Here is a 15,191-nt window from a genome sequence, read left to right as displayed (position 1 = left end):
GGTATCAAACGGCCGCTTCATCCGGCTTGAGCGACCTTGTTGGGAAAAACATTGACGAAATTTAAGAATAAGCTATAACCTAACTTAGGCGATTCTACATAGAGAAAGTTTACAACAGTGTAGCCTCGTGTACGGTGACGTCGAGGTATGATGATCCTGGGGAACGAAAAGGCCGGGGTTGACACCCGGTTTGAGAAACTTGCGGCGGCGTTTATTATTACGGGAAATGTGTTAGCTAGACTCGTAAGGTTTTTGTTTCATAGATTATTCATGGATATAAAATATGAAAGACTTTTAATTTGTATGTCATGAGAAGAACAGTATGTGTCGTAATTCCAACCCCGCGTTCTTCGGGGTATGGTTGTTTGTAGTGCGGCCTAGTGTTTACATGCCACGTCGTCATGTTCGTGGACATTTATGGATGATACAATATAACTAAATTCAACTCAATTGATACATTCTGATGTTGAAAACATCCTAAATTTAAATTCTTGAATCGCCACAATGTTTATCACTGTGCGGAGTGACATCGAACTATTGTCATTTTGAGCTTTGTCAGATTGATATCGTCTATGTCAAACGACAACGTCTCACTGTTGTGAATAAGGTCAACTGTAGTTAAACTTATATTTTTTTTAAACTTCTTTTACTCAAATTAAACAATAATCCAAACATACAACAATAAAATCATAATGATAAACAACAGTAGATCATGCAAATATTTTTTACGGCGAGTTTAGTTTATGCAATGGGAAACAACTCGAACGACAATTCGCTTACTGAAAAATTGGGATTTGGAAAAATGTTAAAGTAGTTATATTAAATAACAGCCGTTCATACTAAATTAACAGCTATTTTTTTTGGTGACATGTGCTACTATTAACTAATTACAGAACCTTTGACAAAACCCGAAATCAAATTTGGAATTATACATATGTACAAACTATAATTGATTGTCACGTGTTGGATGTTTTGGTTAAAAAGAATGTAGCTAGACGTAAGATATATCCTTGCCATGTGGTCGTTTATTCTTGACATAGTTTATTTCTAATAAATAAAAACAATTGGACAAAATCATAACATATATTAAGATTCTACAAAATATCACGGAATTAAATTATATAACATACTTTGATGTGTTAATGGCAGCTGATATATAGAGGTCAATATTTAAAAATAAAATCAGAAACAATAATTTGATTGAAACTGGACCAAATGATACTTTTTGTTACAGTTCTCAGAAGTTGATTGAATTACTACAGTTAACAATATATTACAATCTTGAAAAATGAGACTGCGGTTTGCGTTTCTTCTTGACTAATTGGTCAGAACCATCCAATAAAATATCAGATCAATCTTATGTTACTTAGTCAAATTTCTAAAGAGAACATTACGAGAATCGTCATATAGACCACAATCCATGAAAAATGTCATTGTATGCATATATATATATAGAAGACAAAAACATAACTTTATGATCTTACCAACAATAAAAAATACGGGAGATACAAATTGTTTCATTTACGGCAACAAATGACGTTCTGCCGTAAATGAAGCAATTTGTATCTCCTGTATATTTTATTTTTGGTAAGATCATAAAGTTATGCATTTGTCTAAGTAATGTAACGTCACAATTTAGCTTGTATTGTTGTTGACGTCATGGATTTATGTGTATGCCTTCTGTGACGTCATAATGACTTTGCATTATTGATGACGTCATACTTTCTTGTGTAAACAACTATGACCTCATAATGCCTGTTTTTAAAAATAAACAGTCTCCTGATGAACGGGGAATCAACCCGAGAAAGGCCTAGAGACGCTTTCTCTGTCTTTTGTTCTAATTTTTATATTTAATTCCAACACAAGGACTTCTCAATGTTTTCTTTATATTCATCTATATATTTTCAAAAACTTGAAGTATTTCCTGAAAAATGAGGTGTGTTTTGTTTCAACCAATATTACATGAAACATTCTTTCGATGGATATCATAATAAAGTATTTGTTAAACTTATGTACGTATTTTTTTTCTTATAATTATTTCGTTTGTGTCAAGTTGTATAATATAAACGAATGTGAAGACATAATACGTGATACTATTGTTTTGTCAATTAATCCTTTCATTGAACATTTATAATTGCTGTTTACAGATTGCAATCCTGATGACAACATAATTGTGACTTTGACTTCTGCAGAAACATTTTATTACAACGTGGAATGGACATGCAATGGAAGTACACCCTCCGTTGTAACCGTCACTACAAACGAACAATTTTTTGTCACCTGCAATAAGGTATTAGCATGCATATTAAATGTCAGTTTTTTATTGTATTTCATAATATTTTAGCTGCGAAAGGAGAAATCTTTTTCTTCAAAAAGAATGCTGGTGTTACAACTAATAGTTTGAATTAAAAAGAAGAAGTCGTAAAATTGAAGGAGACAACTTTGCTTGAAAATTAGAAAACATATCGTAAACATGATTTTCTTATTAAAGAAGATGTCTTTTTTAACGTTTCAATGCTTTGTAACTCATTGGACAGTAAAGAGGTTCTTCAGGAGACTGTTTATTCTGAGGAGTGCACATGAAATAACGACATAATCGACACTATGACTTAACAAAGTACGGTAACTAATATATATCCCTTTCACGACAATTGTCTGGTAAAAATACATTTATTGTAAACTATTCAGACTGGGTTTTGATAATTTAATCAACCCCGACTATTTGATTTCCCTTTTTATAACATCAGACGAATACATTTGGTATATATGGATGACCATGAATTTAATGTTATCACAATTATGGATATGTTTGGTAACATGTATAAATCTGAAATCATCATGTTAAGTTTGTTGTCGTTGTAGTGTGATTCGCTGGCGTCATTCACGTCCAGTTTGATTAATACAAAGTCCAGAACATTTATCACAAACAATAGCATAACTAGCATTTCAAGATATACAGTTAATGTTTTCATGTATAGTAAATTTTAATCACATAATGTACTGGTTTTTTTCAAGTGAATATGTCCATGTCATATTTTTCTGCGTAATCTATGAAATATGATCTATCAGCCCTATGATTGATTGTTTAAATTGTGACGTCCAGCCTAGGACAAGTACATGATGTCAGAGACTTACGCACTGGAGTCAAAATGGCTGCTTTTTACATTTCAAGGTCCATGAAAATTGTCGTTTTACACGAATAACTACCAAAAATCTTGAATATTTGATAAAAAGGATCTGACACTCGTTTTCATTTCATTTGAAATTTATGAAACTCGTCACGAATTTTTCATTTTAGCTCGCCAGAGGCTCGCTTAGTCGAAAAATTCTTAGACTCGATTCATAAATCTCATATGAAATGGAAACTCGTGTAAGATCCTATATATATATAAACAGTTCCCCTGATGAACCTCTAAAGAGGTGAAAGCGCTAGAGAGGTACTAAGAAACTCTTTGTATTTGTTTTTTTTTTTTATACTTTACCATCACAAGAATTTTGAATGTTTTTCTGATATAAATATATACATAGCGTTTCTGTTAAATGTCTACAATTCTAATCAAGATAGCTCTAAATTAATGTAAATATAAAATATAAAATATGCTAATTGCTCTTTTTATGAAATGAATGTATTAAGTCGTTTTTTAAAATTCTGGCAGAATAATACAATATAAAACCTTATTTATTTTCATATACTAATATGCCTATTTTACAGGGAGAAAATGTTACCGTGACGGTGTTAATGTCATCATCCTCGACCCCAATCCCATCTGTAACACCAATCACGATCATCAGGAATGAAAAAGAAACGTTTGCCTTCCAGTGTACAGAAATCACATCGAGTGGTATTGTCTTATTTACAAACACGTCATTAAACGACAAGTAGGTTATTTCCATGCTTAAATAAGATTAATGTTTGCTTCTTACGTGAAATCGTCGGACTGGTGGTACATATGTACGTTCCACATTGAAGTCCCTCTACCAGAGTAAAAAAAGAATGTATCTAACACTTTCTTATTTAAAAAAGTGAAATTTAACTTTTAAAGTCTACTAAGACAGATTTAAGTTATTTCAATATCCTGCTTTCAAACAATGTCCATTGAAAAGCGTAAAGTTTAAATTATTAATTGCATAATTTCAGAAATAAAGTAAATAAAATGCCCTTGTACGGAACCCCTAAAATGACATGCTATTCACTTATCAAAATATTATTGCGTTATAACGAAATATGATTTTTCGTTATGTGGAATTATTATTTTGCTTTATCGAAATATAATTCTAGGTCACATAAGACGAAGTCTTAATTGACGTATATTTTTTTCTTGGCGTCGTCTGTCGTGCGTCAGGCGTTGTCCGTCCGTATACAAGTCAGATTTATGACTTCTTTACCAAATCCACGGAATCAATTTTAATAAATTTTCCGCAGGTGCTGAGGGACAGGGCCAAAATGGGTCCAATTTGAACAATCTTTTTCTTTAGACCCAAATATGCGGGAATCAAATACCTCTTTCATTGATGGAATGGTCTGAAAGTATTTTATAAAATTGTGAATTTTACCATCACTTTTTTTACGGATTCCAACCTTGGGGGGGCGGGGGGAGTTAAGTTTACTGTAGATTGTAAAAACAATTAAAACTTCTGATATTTATTTCTAATGCTCAGTTGCAGTTATCATTATGTGGATACAGTTTCATATTAATACCTAGGCTCATTCCAGGGGCCTGTGTAGTGGCCCAAAATGGCGTCAAATTGGCTAGCATTTCGTGAACGTTCTTCTTTAGATCCAGATATACTGTGATTAAATATTCTTCTGAAAACGTCTTAGGGTTGTTATCAAAAATATGAATTCCATAACCCTGTAGCCGGTCCAACTCCTAATTTAATCTTGGTTTCATAGGTAGCAATATCTTCTTCGGTTGTTTAATAACTATTTGCTACCTCAGAATCTGTGACTAGATGGAATTTATCTTCCAGTAAACCATCGGTTAATCCGCTTTGCTTGTTTCACCTGCCATGTACATGCCTGCCACCTTGTCTAACATGAGGTATAGAATTTTAAGTAAAACGTTCACGCAGTCGAGTATCAGTGCAATGCAATCCCGTCTTACATAATCGATGACTGATCAACAATTTACAAGTGTTGCCCAACGAATTTATATCATGATGTAATTCGTCCCTTTGTTAAACTATCTTATTTAACTTGAATATTTTCGAACGTTTTGTAACAAACTCGAATAGCACGTGAGTTATACTGTGACGTCAGTCAACTTATTCTAAAGGACGGAAATGCCTAGATTTATATTCCTGACAAAGTATTTTTAAAGACGTTTTAAAGGTTTATTTAGAGTCTCTTACCTTCCTGCCAACAGATGTATATTTCATTTAGCAATGAAGCTGTATTGGCTCTACTGGACGATAGTATTCGAGGCCGACACACTCTTTATTAACAATGGCAAACCTATTGAATTATCCAAACGGGGTGATAGAAGTAGAGTATTACAGAAAATGTAACAAGTAGTGAAACAAGATGCAGAAAGCATCTGCTCCTTTCACGTTACATTGCAATTACCTTATCGATGTTACCTATAATACGTTTGGTATTTATCCAATGTTATGTAGTGGTGTTACGTGTATGTTTTGTAAATATCATTATCATATATTATCGTTATTTATAAAACAAATAACAATAAATACGACCAGAAAGTTATCAATTTTTCGTCATCCCATTTGAAACATATAAGAAATGTTGTCCTTGCAATTATCAAAACCCGTAGCTAAGCAAGTTAATGAGCATCCTTTTAATTCACAACATCGCTTGTTCCAATACGAGCTCTAGAACATTTGTTTTTTGATTTCAATGTTTTAATGCTTTATCGATTATTGATAAGCGTCTTAATATTATACTTTTTACAAATCAATCAGAGTTGCATGTATTACATTTTGATAAGTGTGAATTTTTGCAACGAATATTGCTTCAAATATCTAATATTGTTTTGCATAACACCTGCCACTCAGGTTGAAAATAACCTTGGCAGATTTCTCCTTTTTTAAAAAGCAAATTCTAAATATATGCTTACAGACAAATAGAAACAAGCTGCATAAACAGTAATATTATATATTTGAAATATAGAGAACGTTTTCACTTCGCATATCTTATCAATAACGAGAAATACTATTCCTTGCATATAACACTATATATTGTAAATTTTGGAATGTTTAACTTAACAAACATATAGGTTATTGCATCTATACTGTTTTGAAATAGATACAGTGTGCAACAAGTTAATGACACGCTATCATATAGTTGTCCATCCTTCTATGACTCATTAGTGATGCTAGGGGCCAACAAATTGGAAGTCTGAATTATGCTATGAATCCAACTTTTACCGTTTAAAATGATAATAGGTCTTTAAACCTTATTTTAGTTTTGTGGGTGAAATTCCATTTTCCACCGATTTCGTGGTTTGGAAAAGAATTTGAAATATAATTCCACTGCCGCCCCCTGCTGATAGGCTTTAAGATGCCGGCCGAACACTGTTATATACAATAACTTTTAACACGTGTAGCCATTACAAAAGAACGTCATCTGACAAAAAGAAGTTGCGACAGCCTATGTTTTTTCTCCTCTCAAATTCCTCACTGTAGAGCAGACTGCCCCAAGTACTCCTTTTCCCAGAATTGTTCCAGACTTGAAGTATCTCCTATCAGACATGGTCTCATCTCTAACTTTGGAAAGCTTTAAAATCCGTCTATCATCCCTACACAATAAGTTTTGTTCTTACTCCCTTTTCTATTTATAAACCACAACTCAATCATTAGCATAATCTTTCATATAACGAAGTTGGTTGATTAACAGGTACATGTAGAAGAAGTTACAAATCGAGTGCCGCAGAGTGGGGCACGTTTTACTGAACACTCGATTAATAATATTGTTACTTTTATGATCAAGCGTCATTTGTCCGTTACCAGATTTTTGGTAACTAACACTGTTGTGGTCAAAAGAGACATGTGAGGTTCTTTCTCAAGGATAAATGTATTTTCTGTGTGGTTCGTTCAGGTTGTTTTGTCTTGTTGTCATTAGAACAGGGTTACACTAAAATTCAGATGACGTATATATTCACGCCAAAAGTCATATAGCGCGGCAGCACAATATATATATATCTATCCTCTATGTTAGAACATAATTCAAGGAACCACAAATATAAACTTGTGGCGAATATGATATTTTAACAACTGTACTCATTAATTCTGTGTGTCATTTTACAGAATACCATTTGCATATATGGGAACGCAGAAACCAGAATTACAACTACAGATGTATGTCACGACTGCAGCTAACAATAACATAATAAAAAGTATCACGATAGGAGAGACGTACAAGCTTCACATTGACGGTCCAGGTTTGTTTGATCTCATTCAAAATACTGTAGACACTAATAATGTATGGTGAATCAGAAATGTCTGATAACACTTTGAATGGGGTTTCAGGTTATGCTGAATTAGCCTGATGGCTAGCCCAATCTTGCTAGGATTTTCTTTTACCTTTACAGGTCAATACAAACATGTACGGTAAAAGTCTTCAGCTTAAAATGTAATTGCAAGCTTTAAGGCATTTCAAATCAGTTTGTTATAAACCAATAAAAAATGAAATATTTTCATCGCCATTTTGCGCGATAATTTGCAAATTGTTGCATCATGTATTGGTTTATCTGGTGGAAATATGGTATTTGATCATTTTGATTTCGTTTAACAAGGATAGCGAATTAAATTTTGAATTTCAAAATATTGTAAAAAAAATCGAAATTAAAAAAATACAAACATTGGCGATTGTTATCTGTTATGTACATAAAATAATCGCAATTTTTGAAATCCGATAAATTATTTGGTTCGCCTAAAGGTCCCATCTGATCTATGTTATTTGTATAACTCTTTGTTTGTGTTTGTATATGCTATTTCATTGCATCATTGTTTATGGTTTTGAATTATCATGATATTTTAGGTCATTTCTCTCAAGATGATTGACCAACTCAACGTTCTCACGACAATGTTGTTATCGGACCAATGTAGCATAACATTTCTAATTATTCTGATGTCAATAATAGCACTTAGGAAAACATTGCATTTTGTCTATGCCTATCTAGCATCTCAATGACGTTAAAGCAAACACTATTAAAAAGGATATACAATTCAATTCAGTTTAATACTACCGTAACGAAAAGCAAGGGGTATTAAACGTTCCCAGTCTTCTGTCTTCCTTCGTGTGTCTCTCCGTCGTCCTGTGTCATTTTGAACGACTTCTGAATATCAAATAGACGTGCTGGGAGGCGGAGCTGGAATTGTTGACATCGATCTATTTCCAAGATCATATGGATAAAAAGAGTGACAACATTTTAAATATATCTTTTGACCAATCAAAATCCTCAGGTTGATGATATTTTGCAAAACAAATTAGTGAAGGGTTACCCTTTGGTTGAATGAATCACATAAATATGGGGTCAAAGTCACGGGGGTCAGAGTATTAAAACATTTAAAGAGCTTTAACTGAATAATCAAGAGGACAACGGCCCATACTGTTAGGCCTATAATATGGTATATAGAGTTTAAATAAATCACCTTGATCCACTTTAAGGTCATTTGGGTATAATGTATTTAAAAGTTTTTGAACATTTCCTAAATAATCAAGAGGCCCAAGGTATTTAGCCAATACCATACCTAAATGAGTAACCTTCATCTTTGTCAAATCACTGACCTTTATCTACTGCAAAGGTCATAGGGTAAAATGTTTAAACAATTTCTTGTATATTACTGTGGATCTCAGAGTCACGATACTTGACCGGTAGCAACATGGAAAGAAGGTTATCAAATAAGATTCTTGTATTCACTTTCTAGGAAGATCTCAATTCTCATGTTTGTGTATCTGTTGCACGATATTTCAGAATCATCAACATGCATAGGTTTAATATATTTGAACTGAAGCGTGCGTGGTTAAAAGTAGTATGAAGTGTTATACTGTTATTCCAGCTTACTACACTGGCCATGTATTGTATATAGCAGAACTAGGATGTGTTAAAATATTCAATGAAGCCTTTTGCATATTAAGGGTCGTGATTTTTTGTCTTTACGTACTAGAAGAAAGATTGCTCAAATGAGAGACGTTGACCCTTTAATGCATCAGAACCAAATGCGTGTAAACCATTTAACAACCTCCTCTGATTAATCTAGAATCCTCGAGTAATGGTATTTAATACGTAGCTTAATAATGTGAAGTGCTACACAGTCCTAGACCTGAGACTACCTTCAGCATCTTATTTTGATGAATGTGTAAAATAAATAATAAATAAAATCTCCTCAAAAAGATTCATAGCAGATAGAGTAATAAAATCTTCAAAATGAATTAGAATTTAAAGGGTTATGCTATTGAGTCTACTTTATCAAATTTCCCCCTGATCTTGTTTGAAGGTCACATTTTAAGACGAGAGATGAATACGGTTAGTCGTACAGGCTCATGGGGCTTCTCTTGAAAGTAAAATGCAATTTCCAAATGAATTTCCTGGATTGAAAACATTGAGGTATATTATTGTCAAACATAATTCAATGATACATCTGACGGTTGGATTGAAGTTATAGCTTTATTTCTAACTTTGCTATGGTGATTAAATATATGCATAAAATTCAGTCATATTTCGGATAATATGAACATGATACAGAAGAAAATGCTTAATGAATATTTATGTTGGCTATGCTTAAAATCCCCATCCATTGTTTATTACAGAAAACTATGTGGTAATCCCGCAAAAGTGCTATGCAGCAGACGTCAGCAGCGGAGCTACGGGTGACAGAAACGTCACGTTATTGGAAAATGGGTAAAGGAATCTTCAAACGACATTTAATTTGTTTCTTAATATCAATTTTCTCACCTTCTGTCTTATGTTCCAAACTGCGATTGTTCCTAGCTATTGTTAATCTCAATTATGGCTAATCATAAAATCGAATCGTTTGTGTTAGATACCTGAGACGAAATCTCATTTGACTTATTGCGATCACATTTTGTTTGTCTCGTCTGTTGTGTATCCCTTACTAAATTCACAGCTTTAAGTTCTATTTCGAAACCACCGAGCCAATTTCAATAAAATTTGTCCGGAAGGGCCCATGCTTAAAGTGTACCCTGAACGGTTTGGTATATCAAGCTATGTAAATACTTCATTTTACACAATCAAAGGCTGACGTGCAAAGTGCAAACGTCGTAGTTGACTCCGTTTTCGAGATATTGCGCGGCGATCGCATCGTTATGGGTTGGCCACATATGTGATGTCACAAGTTCAACGCTGTCAAAACAGCCCGATAGGCATATGCCGAAAAGGGTTCGATTGTGAGTTCTATATGCATGTTCCGTCGTTACTTACCTGTGTAGGTAATATTTAAAATACTGCATACATGTACATAAAATGACAGTTTTTTGACAATTTTAATGAGTTCCAATCGAGGCGGCAAGCGATGTGCTGTGCGCGGATGTCCGAACACCCACGTTAATCTTGTGACTCTAAATACTATGCTTTTTGTTAATTATCTCTAAAAATATGGTGAACCCCTTTATACAATACAAAGACATTTATTAAAAATGGAGTCAAATAAACTCCGCTGTGGCCAAGTGGTTAAGGCGTCTGATATCTCGATTTTTCAACGTTAACTAGAACAAATTAAATCATGTCACATATATTCAATGCAATTGTATATGCTATGAATTGATTGTTTGATTTTTTTTTTATATATTTTTTTCTGTTTCAGGTGCCCTTGCGACACTGATATTTTTAAAACCAAATTTCAAATAAACTCACAAGATCTAGGAAAAGTAGAAGTAGATTTTAATGGATTCCGCTTTGTAGGTTCGAGAAATATTTTTTTGGAATGTAAAGTACACGTGTGTCCGCCGGATGGATGTGAGGTAACCCTTAGTACAAATCATATATCTGTTTTAATTATGTCACTTGACTGTGTTAGGTCAAGACTGTACATACCGTGAATAACATCTAATATTGGTTTCAAATGCAGATGATTTTCTATCGGACACTTGTTTTACACTTACATTTAGCACACAATGCAAACAATATAACCAAGGACATCCGGAAAATGTCTTCTACTAAGCTTAAGCATAATTAGACCAACCATCATGATCATAACTATCATCAAAGCAGAGGTTATAGTAATTAAACATATGCACTTGTCTACTTCCATGATAAAAATGACGTAAAATGCGTGGACGACATTGGTGTGCATAAACATGCAATCTTTCTTACCTACCCTTCCAACAAAACAAATTCCATTGTACACACAATCACACCCAATCATCATTCTTACTTAGACATATATCACATCAAGTCTCGACGGTATGACAAAACTGCAATATTACATTAAACACGTCAATATCATATCTAAAAACGAAAACTACACAGGACTCTCTACAAGCACATAGCCATGTACTCAGTGTCTTATATATTTCGTTATATTTACATTCTCACTGTTTCTTCTCTACATGAACCTACCAACTCAAAACAGCATGCACTAGATTATGAAAACATCATGAAAACATCATGAATGACAATCAGTCACGTGTAACGGTCGCTGATTTTACACAAACTCCACTTGATATTAATACACCGGGAACTTTTTTTGGCAAGAGTTTGCTCCCCTTGTACACGCTTTAAGATAACGTACAAGCTATTTAAAAACAGTTAAATGGATTAAAAAATCAGATTTGGAAATTGTTGAATTTGTCGATTCGTGTAATACGTTCTGTTATACAGCACTGGTAAAATGAATCAGTAATTGCAAATTTTGATATAAAGCAATTATCTAACCATTTAAACCATCACACAAATGACGCTCTTTTTCCAAATCCACAGGCGAAAGGAGATTTTTTTTTTACATTTAGATTTGGACCAAGAATAGGTCGGAATATTGATATTGTTCGCGGGGTAAATTTCAAAAAAGGGAATCGTACACTAGGCGGCCTGTTAAAAGAGCCTACGAGGACTGGAGTGGCTCGTCCAACGGCACACAAGGAAATTATATCGCACTTACATTTAACACAAATATCCAGTGTCCTCCGACAGAACGTATGGTACAACCTGTTTGTGACCAGGGGACTGGAGTTCCACGAACAGCTGCGAGTTAATTCTTTTGAATTTATTTTAGACGAGCTTTGTAACAATCAATCATAACACAAAACAAACAAAATATCAGGGTGGGTTTCCCTCTAATGAAGCCCCAGCAAAACGCATGTATTCCACTGGCTTCAATTGTTGATATATAAAACCGGATTCGGTCGCTGAAAAACTATTCAATCACTATCTATGCACTCAGACGGTAATCCAGAACACTTACGGGTATCACAAGTGCCTCACACTATCTTGGCTATTCCATCGCGGGACATAATCATAATGTGTAATGGCGACTCGCCATCGGTTCCTCGCGATCGTGGTCACGAACTTTCGAACACCCACACGTCTGGCTGGGTAGTCCCCGTGACATCAACTAGTACATCAGAGAACTTTGTAATGACACAGGGGACTTCATCCACCAACTTATCTACATTTACCTCAGCAGGATGTAATTTGCGGCGTTAAATTCAAAAAACATGAAATAAGATCAACTTTCAAAAATGAAAGGAAATACCAAGCGTTGTTTATTATGAGATTATAGTGGGTTTTTTTCGTTTTAACAAATCAGCTGATCGGCGCAATTCGAACCTTTGAAGTTTGTGTGTAGGGTGGAGTTCTGGCTATTCTCGCACCACAGGATATGCAGATCAGCTACTGCTATTTATTGCCGCAATGTACATTCAATCCCTATATATACCACGTAGTAAACAACGCAATACCCATACACCCTGTCTTACCCGGTACAAGACCTATACAGTGTCACGTTGTCGATACACATCGTCACCATCATTATGAATATATCCAACAATATTCCCTGTTAAAATGTTCAAATGTTTTCCCTAGTTTAGGCACTGCAACATATAGGCATACGATCTATTGATCAGTCCAACTGATTTCTAAATGTGACTGTCCTTTCTTTGTAATAAAACGTTTCTGATGCATTTAATTCCATAGTTGAAAATCAGATGATATTAGATGTCCTCCTTTAAAAAATGATCTCATATACAAGAAAGTAGAAAAAAACACCGTCCACTGTTTTTAGCGACAGAATATTTGCATTTCAATATTAAGCTAACTCAAAACAAGTTCGCTGAGTGTCCTTTATCGATTATTAATGGCAAAGTAATGTGTACCTGGACATTTACACTTTACAACTGCTATCTGTGATAATCTTTAAGAAATGTATTTTAGTTTTTAATTATGTCCGATACAATTGACATTTTAAACCATTCAAATCAACAAAATTTAGTTTTTTAGTTAATATCATCGGGAATTTTTTTTTACTGGTTAGAATAAATGCCATAGATGATCAACACGATATATATTTCTCAACAGAACTCCCTACGTACACTTTCTGAGACATCGGCGGGCTGCCATGATCCATCCAAAACCGTTGCGCCAGGCACAAGGAAGCGAAGGAGCGTCATCCAGCAAAAGTCTATAGCAATTGCTAGAACGGCTTTCGTCGTTCATGATTCAAGAATAATCGCATCATCAGCAGTTGGAAAAGGTATATGAAATAAACGCCACTCTTACAATATGAGAAATTTCGCATTCATTTTAGCAATTAAAAATAAAATATATGGATTTATTAATTTGTAACGTAACCTTCTTCTTAATATTGCAGAGCCAGTGTCGACACTCATCATTCTCTGTGGTCTCTTGTTATGGATATTTGCTCAGCGATTTCAATGAAGCAAGTAACAGATAATATAAAGCAGACAATCATATGTTGAAGATTAATCTATCCATAATAATTTCAGCTTATGCTTTGTGATATTTATATAAGTTTGAATTAAAACAAAAATATGATTTTTAATTTTAAACGTTTTACTCTCTGTGTATTATATTTACAGTTAGATGTTTTAGAGGTAAAAAGAAGAGTTATGCTTTTGATGATAATTACCATAGTATCGCATAAAAGGATTGAACGGGTTTTTTCAATTTCATACAAGCATGAACATTTAAAACAAACCGTTCAATCCTTATAGTTACATTCGAAATATTTTGTAATGATTTACCCAAACATAGGTATTCCCTTATATTTTCAATATTGAAGTGTCTGTGTCGTCAGCGCAAACAAGTTTCCTGGAACAGCCTAACATCACAAAAATGTTTTATTCTAGCGGTTGTTTCATATCAATCGAGGCAGGAGGAAAAACTTCAAAATGATGCTGATCGAATTGCGTTCATTGTTCTATAAGTATTATTTCTCAAGGAAATGATAATAGAGGAACTTGCAGTGGAGTTATAGATACATTGTGTTATTACTACAAAACTGTAGGGGGAATTGCACGAAGAAAGTGAAAACATTCTGAGCTTCTGCCATGGCGAGGCGTCCGTCGTCCGTCGTCCGTCCGTCATCTTTTCATTTATAACGTTACTTATCCTTAACGGCTCATTGAATTTTGAGTAAATTTAGTCTGGAGCATCATTGGGTCAAGGGGACTCAATTTGGTATAAAAGGTGGGTTCGGATTCCTTGGGGTCAGAGGGGTTGGCCCTAATAGGGAAAATAGAGATAAACCTTTAAATCCTTCTTTTACCGTAGGGATAAAGGGATTTTATTTTAATTTAGTGTGGAATATCTTTGGGCCAAGGGGACTCAATTTTATATAAAAGGTGGATTTGGACCCCTGGGAACAAAGGGGTGTGGCGATAAATGGGAAATAGAGGTAAAACGTTTAAAATCCTTCTTCAACCATAGGAATTAAGGGATTTCATCAAAATATGGTCTGGGGCGTCCTTGGGCCAAGGGGATTCAATTTCGTATAAACGGTGGGTTTGGACCCCCTTTGGGGCAGATAGGAGCGGGAGGTAAAACATTTGAAATTCCTTTTTTTACCGTAGGAATAAAATGATTTTATCTTTTTTTTTAGCCTGAAGCATCCATGGTCCAATAGGACGACGCATTGTTGTAAATGTATAAATAGTGAATGTGTCCCCACTGGGGGTAGAGGGGGATGGGGAGGGGGGCAAAAGAGTAAATAGAGGTAGAACCTTTACAATCTTTCTTCTACCGTAGGGATAAAGGGAT

General features: G+C 34.3%; 2 protein-coding genes across 3 annotated transcripts in view; both read left to right on the top strand.

Moving 5' to 3' along the window:
• The window catches only part of LOC110453609, a 36,874-nt gene extending 22,696 nt beyond the window's left edge, over window positions 1-14,178 (top strand). Inside the window, exons 3-9 of one of the 2 annotated variants that reach the window (XM_021502634.1) lie at window positions 2,148-2,290; window positions 3,713-3,879; window positions 7,264-7,397; window positions 9,770-9,860; window positions 10,783-10,939; window positions 13,491-13,665; window positions 13,783-14,178. In XM_021502634.1, coding sequence (XP_021358309.1) covers window positions 2,148-2,290; window positions 3,713-3,879; window positions 7,264-7,397; window positions 9,770-9,860; window positions 10,783-10,939; window positions 13,491-13,665; window positions 13,783-13,850 — 935 coding nt within the window. In that variant the 3' untranslated portion in view covers window positions 13,851-14,178. The remainder of the gene's footprint in view (window positions 1-2,147; window positions 2,291-3,712; window positions 3,880-7,263; window positions 7,398-9,769; window positions 9,861-10,782; window positions 10,940-13,490; window positions 13,666-13,782) is intronic. The other variant, XM_021502626.1, reaches the window with a different exon arrangement.
• LOC110453601 overlaps window positions 1-15,191 on the top strand; it is a 99,236-nt gene that overhangs the window by 43,370 nt on the left and 40,675 nt on the right. The gene's annotated exons all lie outside the window — the stretch shown is intronic.

Source organism: Mizuhopecten yessoensis, unplaced genomic scaffold (assembly GCF_002113885.1).
Source record: "Mizuhopecten yessoensis strain PY_sf001 unplaced genomic scaffold, ASM211388v2 scaffold855, whole genome shotgun sequence".
NCBI classification, from domain to species: Eukaryota; Metazoa; Mollusca; class Bivalvia; order Pectinida; family Pectinidae; genus Mizuhopecten; species Mizuhopecten yessoensis.
Note: the sequence above shows the minus strand (reverse complement) of the source record. Positions and strands in the feature narration are given on the sequence as shown.